The sequence below is a fragment of the Rhopilema esculentum genome, chromosome 4 (genome assembly GCF_057945365.1).
Source record: "Rhopilema esculentum isolate cy_ngs chromosome 4, ASM5794536v1, whole genome shotgun sequence".
Classification (NCBI taxonomy): domain Eukaryota; kingdom Metazoa; phylum Cnidaria; class Scyphozoa; order Rhizostomeae; family Rhizostomatidae; genus Rhopilema; species Rhopilema esculentum.
The window spans coordinates 4,545,037-4,559,395 of NC_142818.1; the positions used below are offsets into that span (position 1 = coordinate 4,545,037).

Here is a 14,359-nt window from a genome sequence, read left to right on the forward strand (position 1 = left end):
TTAAGCCATCACACCACAACACTTCCCAATCATTGCCTGAAGATATATTATAACCGTTAGTTGATGCTTTTGGCATACACAGTTTTTCTGTATTGTAAGCAGAGTCTAAATTTGGATTCAAGAAGCTGTCGAGCTTTTATCGATCAGGTCCAGCCTGGTAAGTTGGCTTTGTTATATTTTGTCAAAGTCACATTGAAACGTAGTGTGTGCGTAATACATACATACAGGAAGTAGACAGAAACGGCATAATATTTACTGTCCCTTGTTGTCTGTTATCAATTAAGATCGGGGACAGGGTTGCCAGATGGGATTTACGTAAGAAGGCCAGATAGATGACCAGCTGAGGCCAAAGTGTACATAAAAAGGCAAAATCAAAAATTTTCGTTAAAATACACTGCGCAAGCGTAGTAAATATTTCCACGCAAAACCCTTTTAAATAATTTTCCAAACTCAAACAAAAACTAATATTTTTTGCCTTAAAAAGTCCTTTGCTAATTATTAGGTTAAGTAAAATATTGACCATTGGGTACACACTGTGTAGTATTGCTCTTTCCATCTAAAATTTGTTTGTTCCTTGAGGTGTTCCTTGTGTTCCTAAGAGGAAGTTTATATAAATCGATGGAATTTCTTCAAAATTTCTGCTGGAAAAGACCAAAATTGACCACACCAATTAAAGCGTAATGTATGATAATGATGTATCATATTACTAAAAAGACACTTGGGAGCCTGCAAACCTGCGAATACAATTTAAGTAAACTTATGCAACAGTGAAGACTGTTTCCCTGTAAACAAAAATATCTTTTCGGGTTCACAAACGGCAAACCCTTGGGCAAATTGTAACCCCTGCAAAATTTCAAACCTGCTTGAGCTAAATACCGCTTCTGACACGAAATTGTTCCCAGATCCTGTGCAGAGAACATTTATTTAAGAGGATATCTACGTGTGCCAAAAATACTCTGCTCGTGGTTTCACTATTCTGAACAGATTAAGACAGTTAGCTATTTTCGATATCTAAAATTGAACACATGAAACTATCCAGAGTTTGATTAGAAGGATTAATAAAACCATAAAGTCCGCACAGTTGCAAAATAGAGACTCTGTAACAGGGACCGCGCACCAGTCTAAAAGGGTGTGCGGGTGTATTGGAGGGAACGAAATGGGTTTGCCCGAAATCTTTTGAGGCTACGTCCTCTAGAACGCCGGAAGACGCCCCTTTTAGAAAATACCTGCTTATTTCTACTCCATTTTTATAAACAGTGTGGTTCAGAGATAATATCGATGACTATAAAAATAGATAGAATTAGTTTGAGGGTAATAAAACACCAAGCTAACAAAGTTAGAAAATGATAATATCATTAAACAAGTTAAAGCACCTAGAAAATTAACCAAAAATGGTTTCCAGCTAAGAAGAACTGCTACTACAGAGGATTTAACTATCCAAAGTTGCGTTAGAGTAAACCTTTCAAAACATTTCCTAGCCTAATGTTGCGAAAAAGTGGGAGGGGGCTATAGCCCCTGCTAGCCCAATGGCTGCGCGGTGCCTGCTCTGTAAGACAGTCCATCATAATTTTATTTATCTTTTTGATAGATTTGTTTGAATAAGCGAACAAGAGGCGTCAAGGGCTTCTCCCTAGATTCAAAATTTCTACCCCCAAATTTCACGATTCTAAGACGAGTTTCTTTGAGGTCAAATAGCTTCTCTTAAAATGAAGAGATATTCTCCATCTCCACATGTCTTAAGGCAAAGACCCTGTTTATTTTCGAAATCCTTTTATATCCAGTTGCCGTTACCAGTTCTGTAAGGGGCGAGAGGTCACAAGTAAAATTGATGAATGAATGCTTGAAGTTATTAATATTGTAGGTTTAAAATGCCCTTCACTTTTCATGTATCTTTACTCCTTTTGACAATATCATTATCTGATAACAATATCTTGAAAAAATGTGTGCCTTCAAAAAGAATATAAGACTAGCAAAAAAATCTATCTGTAAAATTTCAAAGATTATATTGAAACAAAAGCCATGAACTATATTTAACGTTTCTTTTGCTGGCAAATAGACCAAAAAATATCTTGCAACTAATTTTATCAAGATTATAATGATCCTTCCCCACCACCAACATGTGTTATCTTAAAACTATTAGGACCTCAGCATTGTCATAAAAATAACTTGTCAAACAAACATAATCAGCGGTAGAAACCAAACCCCGGACTTGGCAAAATCCCATTTTTGTCTTATTTTGATACAATTCAATTCTATGTGAACTGGTCAATTTAGAAATTACAAGGGAAAAAATCAACCCATAACCGTCTAGTATCTGGACGAGAAGAAATAGTGACGACAAATGTTTGCGCGAAAGATGTTTTCTGAATCTTTCTCCGTGTACCAAAATAACCTTCATTTAAAGGAGAAAATGCTGTAGCCTATGATAGGTTATGCTGATCCTATCGGCCTACAAATAATCACGTGATGTTAGTTAGCCAGCCAGAAGTCGTGCAGTGGAGGCCGTGCAATATCGTTACAGTTATTTGTAGAAAACAAACCGATATGGTTTTAAAGCTACCCATGTTTGAATTCTAATTGAATTTTAAACTTGAGTTTCCAAAAGCGTCTCAGGAAACATGATTCATGGAGCAGTGTTGCAGGAAAATGTGTTGCAGTCACGAATAGGTAGCTGGGATGGGCAACGTTTCACGTATAATAACAGACCCTTCCCAGATATGAAATCATTCCATGTAATTGAAGACTTGTAACCTAACAAACACTCCTGTTGAGAAAACCGTCCCGGTGAGAAATTTCCTGACCGGAGAGTCTTCTTTCGAACAATGAAATATGACCCGGACATCTCCCTTTCCCAACGTCCCCTGCAAGCTGTCCCCAGTCAGTCTCGAGTTCCCTCTTCGAGAAGTTTTATCGCCTTTTGAGGTCAAGTCTAAAGTTTTCTTTAACAGTGCTCGTTGAGGCTCATTGGGTAACCAAATGCCAAGCCAAACTTTACCCATCCTCTGCCAGTCCAAGAAAAAAATGGTTGCCCCCTATCATTTTTGCCTGCTATCCCCCGTGAGGAAACCAATTCAACGGGCATGTTTCACAAAGGTGTTAACAGTGTTAACACCCGTACATGCTACAAGATCCTCTCTCCAGTCACGAAATCATTCCATGCAATCTCAGCTTCGACTAAGCCCGTCAGTGGTTTTTTTAAGAACTTGCAATTCAATATTTTTCCGGATGACAATAACGGTCACGTTAACGTGAAGCAGACAAACATGACAGCATTACAAAGACCTTACTGTTTAACTGATCCTGGTACATCGTCATTTCATATCTTTCTTATCTTTGAACAATTATCCTGAACAATATCCCGTCTTATTGCCAGTTGTTCCTTAAATCATGATCGCTTTCACCTTGAAATTAATCATGAAAACATGAAAGAGATTTTGGTTTTATTAAATGTTCTTTCAGTAATTAAAAGAGTCTTCAACATATGTTTATAGAAAAACAGAAGTTCAAACGGCTCACGATTGTTGAACTAAGCTAGAAAGAAGAATACCAGCAGAGACTATCAAGAAACGAACGTAATGTATAATGACGATTCTGTTTTCGTTGCAGATGGAGCTCAGAGCTGCACTAATTTTGGTTTGCATTACATCATTTCTCGCTTCTACCAAAGGCATTCCTTCAACTAGCAAAGGTTTGATCATAGGCTCTTTGATTTATTGTTTCCTTGTTCTGCTGAAAAACAGCCAGTAACATCACATGTTACATAATTCTACTCAACTGCAGTACTAAACTCAAGTGTGTCTTATTTCTTGAAAAATCTAAACAATTATTATCGAAAACAAGACTGAGACCCCATTCGAAATCAAAACTGCGAAACACTTTAGGTTTATTGGTCTTGCAAACGGGGTTGGTCACGTATGATTTGATTTAAACATCACAGAATAGATAAAATTTTCATTGGCGTAGCCACAATATTTCACTTTTGGGCCTCAAGGTTTTTTGATATCTTATTTCATATCTTTAAGTCCTCACTCACATTCCATCCTTCACTTCTTGTGCTTTCTTACGGTCTTTTACCTGAAATATGCTAGGTAGGTATGGTGTGAAATGCAAAAACCCCTCCCTTGCAATTTCTGTAGAGATTTATATATTCTATTTATGTGAAACGCAACAAACCTGTCGTTTTTACGCCAATATAACATTGTTCCGATGGGACTGTTAATTAATAGTTTGTTTGATGTTGTACATTATGTGATGCTTTGATTTTGTTTAAATTTTAGACGATGTTGTAGAACATGGGTTCAGAAAGAGTTTTGTAGGAGATATGAGGCTCACAAGCTCACAACTGGATTATGTTCTTGGAATGAAGGGCAAGAATAGGAGATCTGTAAGGAGAAAAAGAAGGAATGTGGCTTCAAACCTCTGGCCAAATGCCATCATCCCATACAAGATTGACTGCAGTTTAGGTAAAATCACTAGTTTTTTTAAAAGATACTTCTTTGAGGATACCGAGAAGCTATGCTTATGAAACAGTTTCCTGGTCCTTCCGCTCAATGTGACCTCACGACTCCGCTTACTCTGAGTGAAGTCGGGTAAATTCAGAGACTGAACCTCAGGCCCTTGGATCTTTGGTCCGCGACCACTTAGCCAATCTCGCACCTTGCACCTTTGAAATATAAACGATTCTCCAATGATCCATGCATAGCAATATCTCGCGATGATATCTACGCTCGACTATTATAACTGGCTTGCGATATTCTTTAAAAGCGTACTTTAACAGATCCAAAACCCGAAAAGGTGATGAACGAAGGGGTTGGGACAATTTTACAAAATGAATGGGCCGACGGGTACAGTAGTAATTTTAGAAACAAAACTGTTTGAAACAAATGATTAGACAATTCCAACAGGATTTTTCAAGTCCTGCTTGTTTTTGGATCTACTAAGATTTTGAGGTAACGGCCACCTTTGTGTATTTGCCAACTACCTACTTATGTAGTATTAGGTTTCATACATGATAATTGGTGTAAGAAAGATTGTCTTTTCCTTTGCAGAGAACTTACCTTCGACGATCTCAGCCATCAAGGAAGCAATGGAAGAATGGCAGAAAAAAACCTGCATTCGATTCGTGAATCATACAAATGAGAAGGACTATCTCACTTTTTTTAGAGATAATAGGTAATTATTTAAAGTAGTTTTAGATTTGCAAGTAAATCTTATGCTTACTATTTACTCATATGTCGTGAACAAAGATATTTGCCTCACGATTGGGTTCTAAAAAGGCAGTGGTGGCGCTAGGTTTCCTCCGACAAAGGGGCTAGCACTTCCGACGGAGGGGCTAATTTTTTTAGAGAACGATAGGGCTAGGGGGCGACAAGGAATTGTAAGGGTACTGGAGACCGAAGGCGAGCGTTGCGAGCCGAAAATTCGGGGGGTCCGGGGGTACTCCCCCGGGAAAATTTTGGTGGCTACACCCATTAGATTGGCTAAAAATGCTATCAAAATGGTGTAATCGTGTTTTTTACTACGTTTTTTGACATATTATTAAGGGCACGTATTAATCGTATTAAAAGGACTTAAATATTAAAACGTATAACATACCACGTTCGATTTGCTCTTCGTCTTGAATTTTCGAAATTTCAACTTCTTGTTCTTCGGGGTCTTCTGTTGTTCTTTCAGTTTCAAAATCATTAACCTTTCGTTTCTTTGGAAAAGTACCGCCTTTTGATTGAAAAAATGTTTTTATTTTTCTCTGCTGCGAGTCCGTTTCAACTATTGCCGTCGTAGGAGCAGTCCTTCCCATTGCAGCCAAATCTTTGTGCTTGGACTTCGTGTGGCGGGCAGCGTAATCATTGTTAAATACGTCATTACATATACTACATCTAACACTGAAACGGGTAACATTTGTTGCCATATCGCTATCGCACAAAAATATTCCGATGTTGTAGGTTGGTTATAGCAAGCAAGATTTGGACGAACTGCACTATCCATAACATAAGATCAAATTTAACAGCATGCGGAAAACACCTGGTACTGAACATCTAAACAACCAATTCAAACTTCTTATAACAGATTATTATTTACCATGAAATTGATGTGTCGATGAGTTGTTTTGGGATGAGCTTCCTGAATTCTGATAACAGTCCTTTTAGAAATTTCTATTTCCGCCAAAACTTAAAAAATTCGCTCCGACAAAAAAAATTCAAGCATAATTTATCTTCCGACGGAGGGGCTAGCCTCCTCCGACGGGGGGGCTGTAGCCCCCCCTGCCCCCCCTCTGGCGCCACCACTGTAAAAAGGAGACGTGTTTGTACCTATTCTATTAAAAGTAGTGCAAGAGTTTGTGTCATCATCAAAAATCAAATGACAAAATTCCCTGCTTTCAAATTGGCCTAAATGAATGAAAATGAAAAGATATAATGAAGAAAGAAATAGCAAGATAGTGTATTTATAGTTCACATAGAAAAAATCCCAAAGTAAATAAAGTGGATTATTTAGTAACTGTATGTTTAATGGATTGCTATGAAAAAATATGCTATGAATATTTAGTACGACTTATATTAAATACAGTTACAAACTGTGTCACACCTAGACTCGATAATCATGGCTCGTTTAGTGGCAGCTATTGCAATCATTCCTATATGTATTTTAGCTGGTTTTATTCTCTGAAAGATATTGAATTTAAGACAACTTTAACACGAGTCTGATATTTTACTTTATTTTAAAAGGCTTTCATAATGTGCGAAACGGTGGCGGAAATTCATTTTTCAGGTTGGGGGGAGGGGGGAGGTCAAAACCCACAAAAACATGCAAATTTACCGACAATAGCGCTATAAGCTGTATTTTAACCCCTGCACACACGCGCCCGAAATTCTGCCACTGGTGTGTAAAGCCAATGTTGAAAATTCTTAAGTCGTTTTTTTCTGAATTTGGTTGCTTTTTTACATAGCTGTTGGGGTGACGTTGGACGCCTTGGAGGGGAAAACAAAATATCTGTGGGACATCTATGTGACTTTCGATATGTAGTGGCCCATGAAATTGGCCATGCAATTGGCTTTTACCACGAGCAAACCAGAATGGACAGGGACAAGTACATTGATGTGAAATGGGACAATATCCTTGAACGTAAGTTAAAATTCATTGTTTAAATTCATTGTTTGGAAATCAAGCTAGGGTGTCCTGAGTTTAGCTCAGTAGCGGACAAAAAACTAAAATTCCAAGAAAGCGGAATTAATTTCCATTTCAGGTTGAGATTTTGCCAAAGGAAATGCTTGTTACTTAGTATATAACAAAGTTTCTTTATGTGAAAAACGTTAGAATACCATGAAAAACCAAATGTGTATTTGTTCTTTGACCTCCTTGAAATGAAAATCCTCAAAACCACACTAATATTGTTAATTTGATCATATTTCACGGCTAAGAATTCCAAAATTTTGTCATGGATACAATAATGGGGATTTGCACGCCTGCATCCCTTCATGGCGTTGCAGATGAAGCTACTTCTTAACACCAACTTCCTTACATATTTATGCTGACCAGGTGAGCATTCTTAAGCAGCTGTCAAATATTTGCGTAGATAAAGTTTCCCTATATATACATCCCAAGTAATCCATCCCAGAGAAATACTGCAATAAATGGTTGGAGCATTAGGTAGTTACTTTTGTTCGGAATTGGTGTTGTAAAACTGACTTATCACTTGTCATGTGTGCTGATGGTTTAGCCTTAGGGTAAATCAAGTCACACCATATATTCTTATTGAATAAAGTCTGTTCAGGAATTGGTTCAAAGCAAAACTTCTCGTAACTTCAAACCATCTGTAAAGGATTTTTTACCGGCTGGTGCAAAACTTCCAAAAGAGAGCATCCGATGATTATAATTTTAGAAAAATTTAAAGGATGCTTAGCCAAAGGGTCCAACATTGATTGGGCAAAAGAATGGCTTCAATTTTCAGCAATGGGGCCTGGGCAGAGTAACCGTGATGTTTAGGATGCCCATGATGTTGAAAGATTTGCATAGTGGAAGCTTAGATCTTTAAAAACTTAAAAATGACTACGTCTGTAAAAAATTTACAAGTTATTTAGAATAAATAATTAAAAAAGTTTGCACTCAACTAAGAATAACATTTACCTAGATTTCTTTCTTTCGTATATATTCAGGCCCCGCGGAACGTTGAGAAAAGTGGGGGGTCGAAAAAAGTGGGGGGGGCTAAAACCGTATAAAAAGAGGCTTTTCTGGTAGTTTGATACTTAATATTTGGCATTTTTTGCAAAAAGTGATGGGGGGGAGGCTAAAGCGATATTCTCAGCATTAAATTATGTACATACAGCTACAAAAGATCCAAAAGCTTAAGTGGGTATAATTACAATAAGGTTACAAAAATACATGCATTGCTAAAGAGAACATATCGAAATAACTTCTCAGAACTTACTTCGTGATGTTGCTTTTTGCAATTTTTTTTAGATAAGAAAGTTGAATTCCGTAAAAAGAAAGACTCGATCTCATTGGGACACCCTTATGACTTCAGTTCGATCATGCACTACTCGTGGGACGCATTTTCGACGAATGGTAATGCAACGATTACGCCACTGAAGCCAGTTAAGCAACAACCATATGCGTTTGTCAGTGAAATTGATGCAATACAAACGAATTTGCTTTACAAATGTTGTAAGCATGTGTTTTTTCTACGTTTCACTGTTTTCTTTATTTCAAATGAAGATATATTTTGTTCCTGGTATAACCTGCTACGTAACAAGCTTTTTATTGGTGTAGTTTATACAGAGTGATGACGTCATAAAAATATAGCTTTGGCATTTTTTTTATTTGTAACACATAACCTAAATAAACACCATGAAATGTGTAAGATCACACTGATATCTGGTGTCATGAGTACCTGCTCCTTTCATATCGAACAACTATGATTGTGAATCAGGAAAACATAGCAGAAGTCGATTAGCAAACCTTTGATCTTTATTAACCATCTCGAGAAACATATTTAACTGGCTTTGCATATTTAGCGGTATTTCACATTGTTTTTCTGCTCGTTTGTCAAAATTTAAGAATTCTACAGAAAATTTTTTGACGTCATCTCTCCCACTCTCCGTTCATGTGATGTTAAATTTCACTACTGCACTATTATTTAACTGGTCGCCTTCTTCGCAATACTGTACATATGGTAGACTGTTCTGCATTAGGTTTTTTATTTACCGAAACTATCTGCATTTTCCATGAAAGCTAAAAAGAAAGTCAGAAGAAAGAGAGCTTTTGGAGGTAAGGTTTTTCGCAATGCAAAGCCAACAGAAAGTTCTTTTTTTCCTTTTTTTAATGCATGCTGTTTTTACAATTACAAAAACTTAATAAATGATATATATAGTGAATGAGATATAATTTATAAAGGCATTGCCCATAGAAAAATTATCCTAATAATCATAACAATAAGCATGATCTTCCTAGACCATAGGTACCATCCCTGCCAAAAGCCCTTAGAACGCCTAGTTGCTTGAGTGTTGCGGCCGACACTTCACCATCTCCCTCCAAAAAATGTTAGTTGTAGAGTTAAATATCATGGCTATCTGAAAAGAATTCATTGGACTCCATGGAACCTCCTGACATTCCATAAAACAACATTGTTCGGGGGGGGGGGAAGGAGATGCAGTGAAAATAATTAAAAAATTAGTTAGTATACCAAGAAAATTAGCAGACATTGTAACTTTGATCTTAACTTCCCTAACAAAGAGAAAAAACGTCATAATAAGCATTAGGATTTTTTAGGAACTTAAACTTGTTTTGTGGAACTATAATGCTCTTTAAATTTTAGGCAGAGGAAAATTCCAATTATCTGCGACTGGAATTTCTTGCTTCTTCTCTTTACATTATTAGAAATACAGTTGCCGAAATTACAGGTTTTTGACATTGTTATACTCAAAAAACTGCTCCTCGCTCTTTGCTATATCTATAACTGAAATTAAATTAATGCTTTTAGACTGTGATGACAAATTGCCTAGTTGCGGATCATGGGCTAGATATGGATATTGCTTGACGTCATTGCACGTGAGAGAAAATTGCGAGCACAGCTGCAAGGCACCGCAATGTCTAACAAATGGTATGGAAACAGAAAATTTGTTCCAAACTTAAGAATGCTCCTCCCATTCCATTGAAATCTTTCACTGAAATATTTTCTTTTTCGCTGGTGAATAATTAACATGTTTTTGTAAGCTTTGTGAAATAGTTTACAATATGAATCGAATAGTTTGTTCAGACACAAGATAATTGATTGTTGTACAAACATTGTATAAAAAGATAATGTTTTGACAAATATTGGTTTGGTAAATGAAAACATTTTTATCTGACTTTTATTAAAATTAAGAGCAGTTATCCTAATTAAGAGTGGATTACATATTTTATATCGATAACCTGATTGTTTATATCAATGCTATTTCACAGAACACTAACCTGAGCATACACCTTTAAAAAGAAAGATTTTCTCAGCTCAGTCTTCAGATTTTCTTAACTATTTCTTAATTTCTGCACTGAAACGTCCTTAGCATTTTCTTGCGTGAAATTGAAAAGTTAAACGTTACTGAGCATGCCCAGTGATGGAGAAGATAAAATGCTATAAATTTCTCCTCAAAACTCACGTCGTCATAACATCAACTATCTAGGAAGATCCATTCCTATACAGACACTTCTTCGCACTATAGGAATTGGCTGTTCAGAACATTATTTATCACAAAACGAAATATTGTACCCTTATACAAAACGAAACATTTCACTCTTTCAATTCTAATTCTGTTATGAGCCCTAACTGCCGTACTTAAGATTTTGTTATATATCGATATAACGAGCAAATAGAAGATAAAATACCAGTAAAGTGCGAGTTTACACAATATTTTCCGTTCTAGAAATCCAAATCTGTTTTAATCATTATTGTAGTGCTGTCACAAAAAGGTTTTAGCCGAGTATCTTAATACAAAGAAACTATTGCACCTCAGAATACAGTTGGCTAATGCCTGAACAAAAGAAACTTCGAAACTATTTTATTCGTACAAGTTCAAGTAATCAAATTTTTCTTTTTAGTTAAATGCATTGATGAAAAAGAAGAGTGCGAAAAATGGGCTAGCTGGGGACACTGTAAATTAAGCAATACCGTAATGACACTATGCACAAGAAGTTGTCACCCAAAGTGCAAACATGGTAATTCTTTTTTCATTTTTCACAGATTTTTCAAGCTGCATCTTTCATACGCATAGACAGAATATTTCTAAATAAAAATGAAGAGGGAGTTCAATTTTAACATACCCCATTAACTATGATATGTTAGAGCAGCGGTCATCTCTCTCAAGCATTCTCGATCAGCAGCCGTTCTGAGACCTTTCCCAATAATCCTACTTACCACTCTTAGACATTACTAAACCTTGATATCTCTCAACCATTATCTGCCAAACTTTGCCCTCTATCAGTGCTGTTTGCATTCTATCATTTCTTGCCATGTATCCAAAATATAGCAATTTTCTCACTTTTATGTTCTTTTTGATACTATTCATTATATTAATAAGCGACCGAATAATTTATTATATTTATGAGCCTCAGGATATGATATGATACATACTTTCTTTGGTAACTGTGTTTTCCTTACAGATCTTACTTTATTTGCAACTAATTCAATTTTTTTACAAATTACACCAATCTTCAGCAAGAATGTTGACGACAACACCAAAGCCAACCCCAACAACAAGGGCCCCCACTACCCCATTTCGAAGGAAAGCAAGGCGACTGGGTTAGTTGTCTTTTTTCAAATAGTTTTTGACATAAAGCATTCAGTTGTTGACAAGTTTATGAATTTTGATTAGATTTTGATTAGTTCGTTACGATAAATATCAGTTGTTTTTAAACTGGTTTTATGGAATACTTTTGAATGACTTTACTCTGGCGCCGAATCTATGAATGAAACATGCATATAGTTTAACACAGCATTGTTGTTGTTGACAGAAAAATTCATAAGGGCAACAATTCGAGTTACGTTTGCTTTATTATTCAGTTTCCATTCAGCAGTGTAAATAATCCAAAGCTTTAAAGCAGATGTTTGCGATTTTGGTTTCTGATATTCCATATCTCTGTCAGCCTTGCCTGCGTGAGTCTTTTTCTTGTCTAGTAATTATAGATTATTGTCTCGTCTTTAGTGTGACATATCGTACATAAAATACATTCATTTAGTAAGACCTTCCTCTTTGTTGGCCCACATTGATTGCCTTTAAAGTAAATTTTCCTTAGGTAGATGTTCTGATAAAGTTCAAGGCTGCCGTAGATGGGCTGAAGTGGGGTTATGTAATCAAAACCCGTGGTACATGAAGTATTGCCAACGAAGTTGTCACCCAACTTGCAGAAAGGGTAAGCCCAAAACCATTGACTTTAAAATACTTCTTTCGAAAACACCAGTTGAACTGAGCCAGAAATCAAACCAGACTTTTAACTGAAACGTATTAACTGGAAGTTAATTCACGAGTTTCTGGCATACTTTTATCTGGAAAAACCAATTTCTATGGTTGGTTTTAAGTGAATTGGCTAATCTTTTAAGGTCCAATTCCTTTCTCAATGAAGCAAGAAATGCTCCTTTTGTGTGACTAGCCCTGTGAAAACCAACAAATCTGGTGATTCTATATTTAGAAATTAATATGTCAACCATATTCATCAATCTTAATTATTCTTAAGAAGCTTTCCATGTGTCAATGAACGTATGTTGACCATGAGGCCGATAAAACATCTTTTGACTTGAAGTCAACTATGAGTAAACTGGTGAGGATATTGTGCACGGATAACGATTCTAATATACGAAAGTTATTAGACCACTCCGTTCAAACAAAATTCAGACATATTAAACAAATTCACAATTCCAAGGGACTGTTTTTTATCGACTTGAACAGAAGGGGCACTTTCTATGAAAGCGACGATAATGAATGCTTCAAAGCAAGTATCTTTTGTGTTATAAATACATTTTGTAACGCAAGAAAAAATTTTTATGCCATGGGCCTACTTGAAAATATTTAAATACATTTCTAGATGTGTCAAACCTGAAAATGAAGCAATGGCTATAAAAGCCTTTCTAACCTAGGTTTTTTTTAATTAATTATTCCTTTACTTTACCGCTTCAAGTATAATGCTTGCAAAGGTTTGAAGCTTTGCGTGTATGGCTTCAAAGCTGCAATATTTTGGACCAAGTCACACGCAGAGGTTGATTTTTAATCATTTTGACTAAGAATTCTGTGAGTGATATAAATTCTCGAACAGCTTTATTTAGGCCCTCATTAAAGACAGCAGCACGATGCATGTTTATGATGTCAAAATATACCAATTAAGGTCTAAATGAGTTCAATTGCGTTACTGAGATATACTTCAGTGTTAAAACATCTAATGAGACTTACTTCCATCTTGAAGATTCTCTCAACAAGGCCATTGCCATTTTAAATTCTTCCTTTCTTGCCAGTGTTGAGAAGCACGCGTGTTGGGTCGCACTCTTGAGCGACTCGTGAAAGGAATGAAATCTGACAGTGCATGATCGCAAACTAAATAAAATACCATTCCCAGAAAGTTACTTCTGGTGGTAACTTGTTTTGTCTGATAGAATCAAGACATGTTCCCTCGAGAAATATGTTGCAAAAACAAAGAATGAAACGAGACTTAATAATCCCTAGGTAGCCTAAAGCTACATTTTTCTAGTCAATGGGGAATTGCAATGAAAACTTCGATGCCTTTGATGCCCCCATAAGGTTGAGACTAAGCAATGCTTTTGAAACAACTCTTCTTTGCATGTCAAGACCCCTTGAGAAAACGTTTTTAGTTATGCAGGGCTATCACAAGGGGAATTGTCTAGTTTCCATACTGCCACACCTGTTAGTCACAAATAAGCATGATTAATAGTCATAAATTAGTATGATTAATTATTCAAGTAAAGGGTTAGGGTAAGGGTTAGGGTTAGGTTTAGGTTTAGGTTTAGGGTAAACTAATTACGTCATCAGGTAGAGCAGTATGGAAACTAGACAGCTCCATCACAAGGAGGGCTTTTTGAAGTTAGCATATTGAGACCAAATACCAAATCAAAGGTAAAATCATTGCAACCATCAGCGCAATGACTTTATACTGATCCATTTTTTAGGGAGTAGGAGGTCAATGTTATTGCTAACACTGTTGTGTAAAAGTTCTAATGAGTCATGTTTCCTAAGATTTCTTGATTTAGTACAGCCTGAATATTACTTATTCGGCAGCAATTATGTTTTCCTAATGTGCTCTTCATTTTTTCTTTACGCCTTCTTCGTATGCTCGTAATGTAATTTGCAGATTTTCTAAATGAGTTTTTCATATGCTATTCAATGTC

The 14,359-nt window shown here is 36.2% G+C and overlaps 1 protein-coding gene across 2 annotated transcripts in view; it reads left to right on the top strand.

The window, feature by feature from the left end:
- The window catches only part of LOC135691056 (uncharacterized), a 22,257-nt gene continuing 7,898 nt past the window's right edge, over positions 1-14,359 (top strand). The window contains exons 1-11 of one of the 2 annotated variants that reach the window (XM_065208801.2): positions 1-157; positions 3,607-3,688; positions 4,278-4,463; positions 5,049-5,172; positions 6,944-7,119; positions 8,455-8,658; positions 9,226-9,261; positions 9,974-10,093; positions 11,068-11,184; positions 11,684-11,767; positions 12,262-12,378. In XM_065208801.2, the coding sequence (XP_065064873.2) occupies positions 3,607-3,688; positions 4,278-4,463; positions 5,049-5,172; positions 6,944-7,119; positions 8,455-8,658; positions 9,226-9,261; positions 9,974-10,093; positions 11,068-11,184; positions 11,684-11,767; positions 12,262-12,378 (1,246 nt within the window). In that variant the 5' untranslated portion in view covers positions 1-157. Of the gene's footprint in view, positions 158-3,470; positions 3,689-4,277; positions 4,464-5,048; positions 5,173-6,943; positions 7,120-8,454; positions 8,659-9,225; positions 9,262-9,973; positions 10,094-11,067; positions 11,185-11,683; positions 11,768-12,261; positions 12,379-14,359 lie in introns of those variants that run through there. The other variant, XM_065208800.2, reaches the window with a different exon arrangement.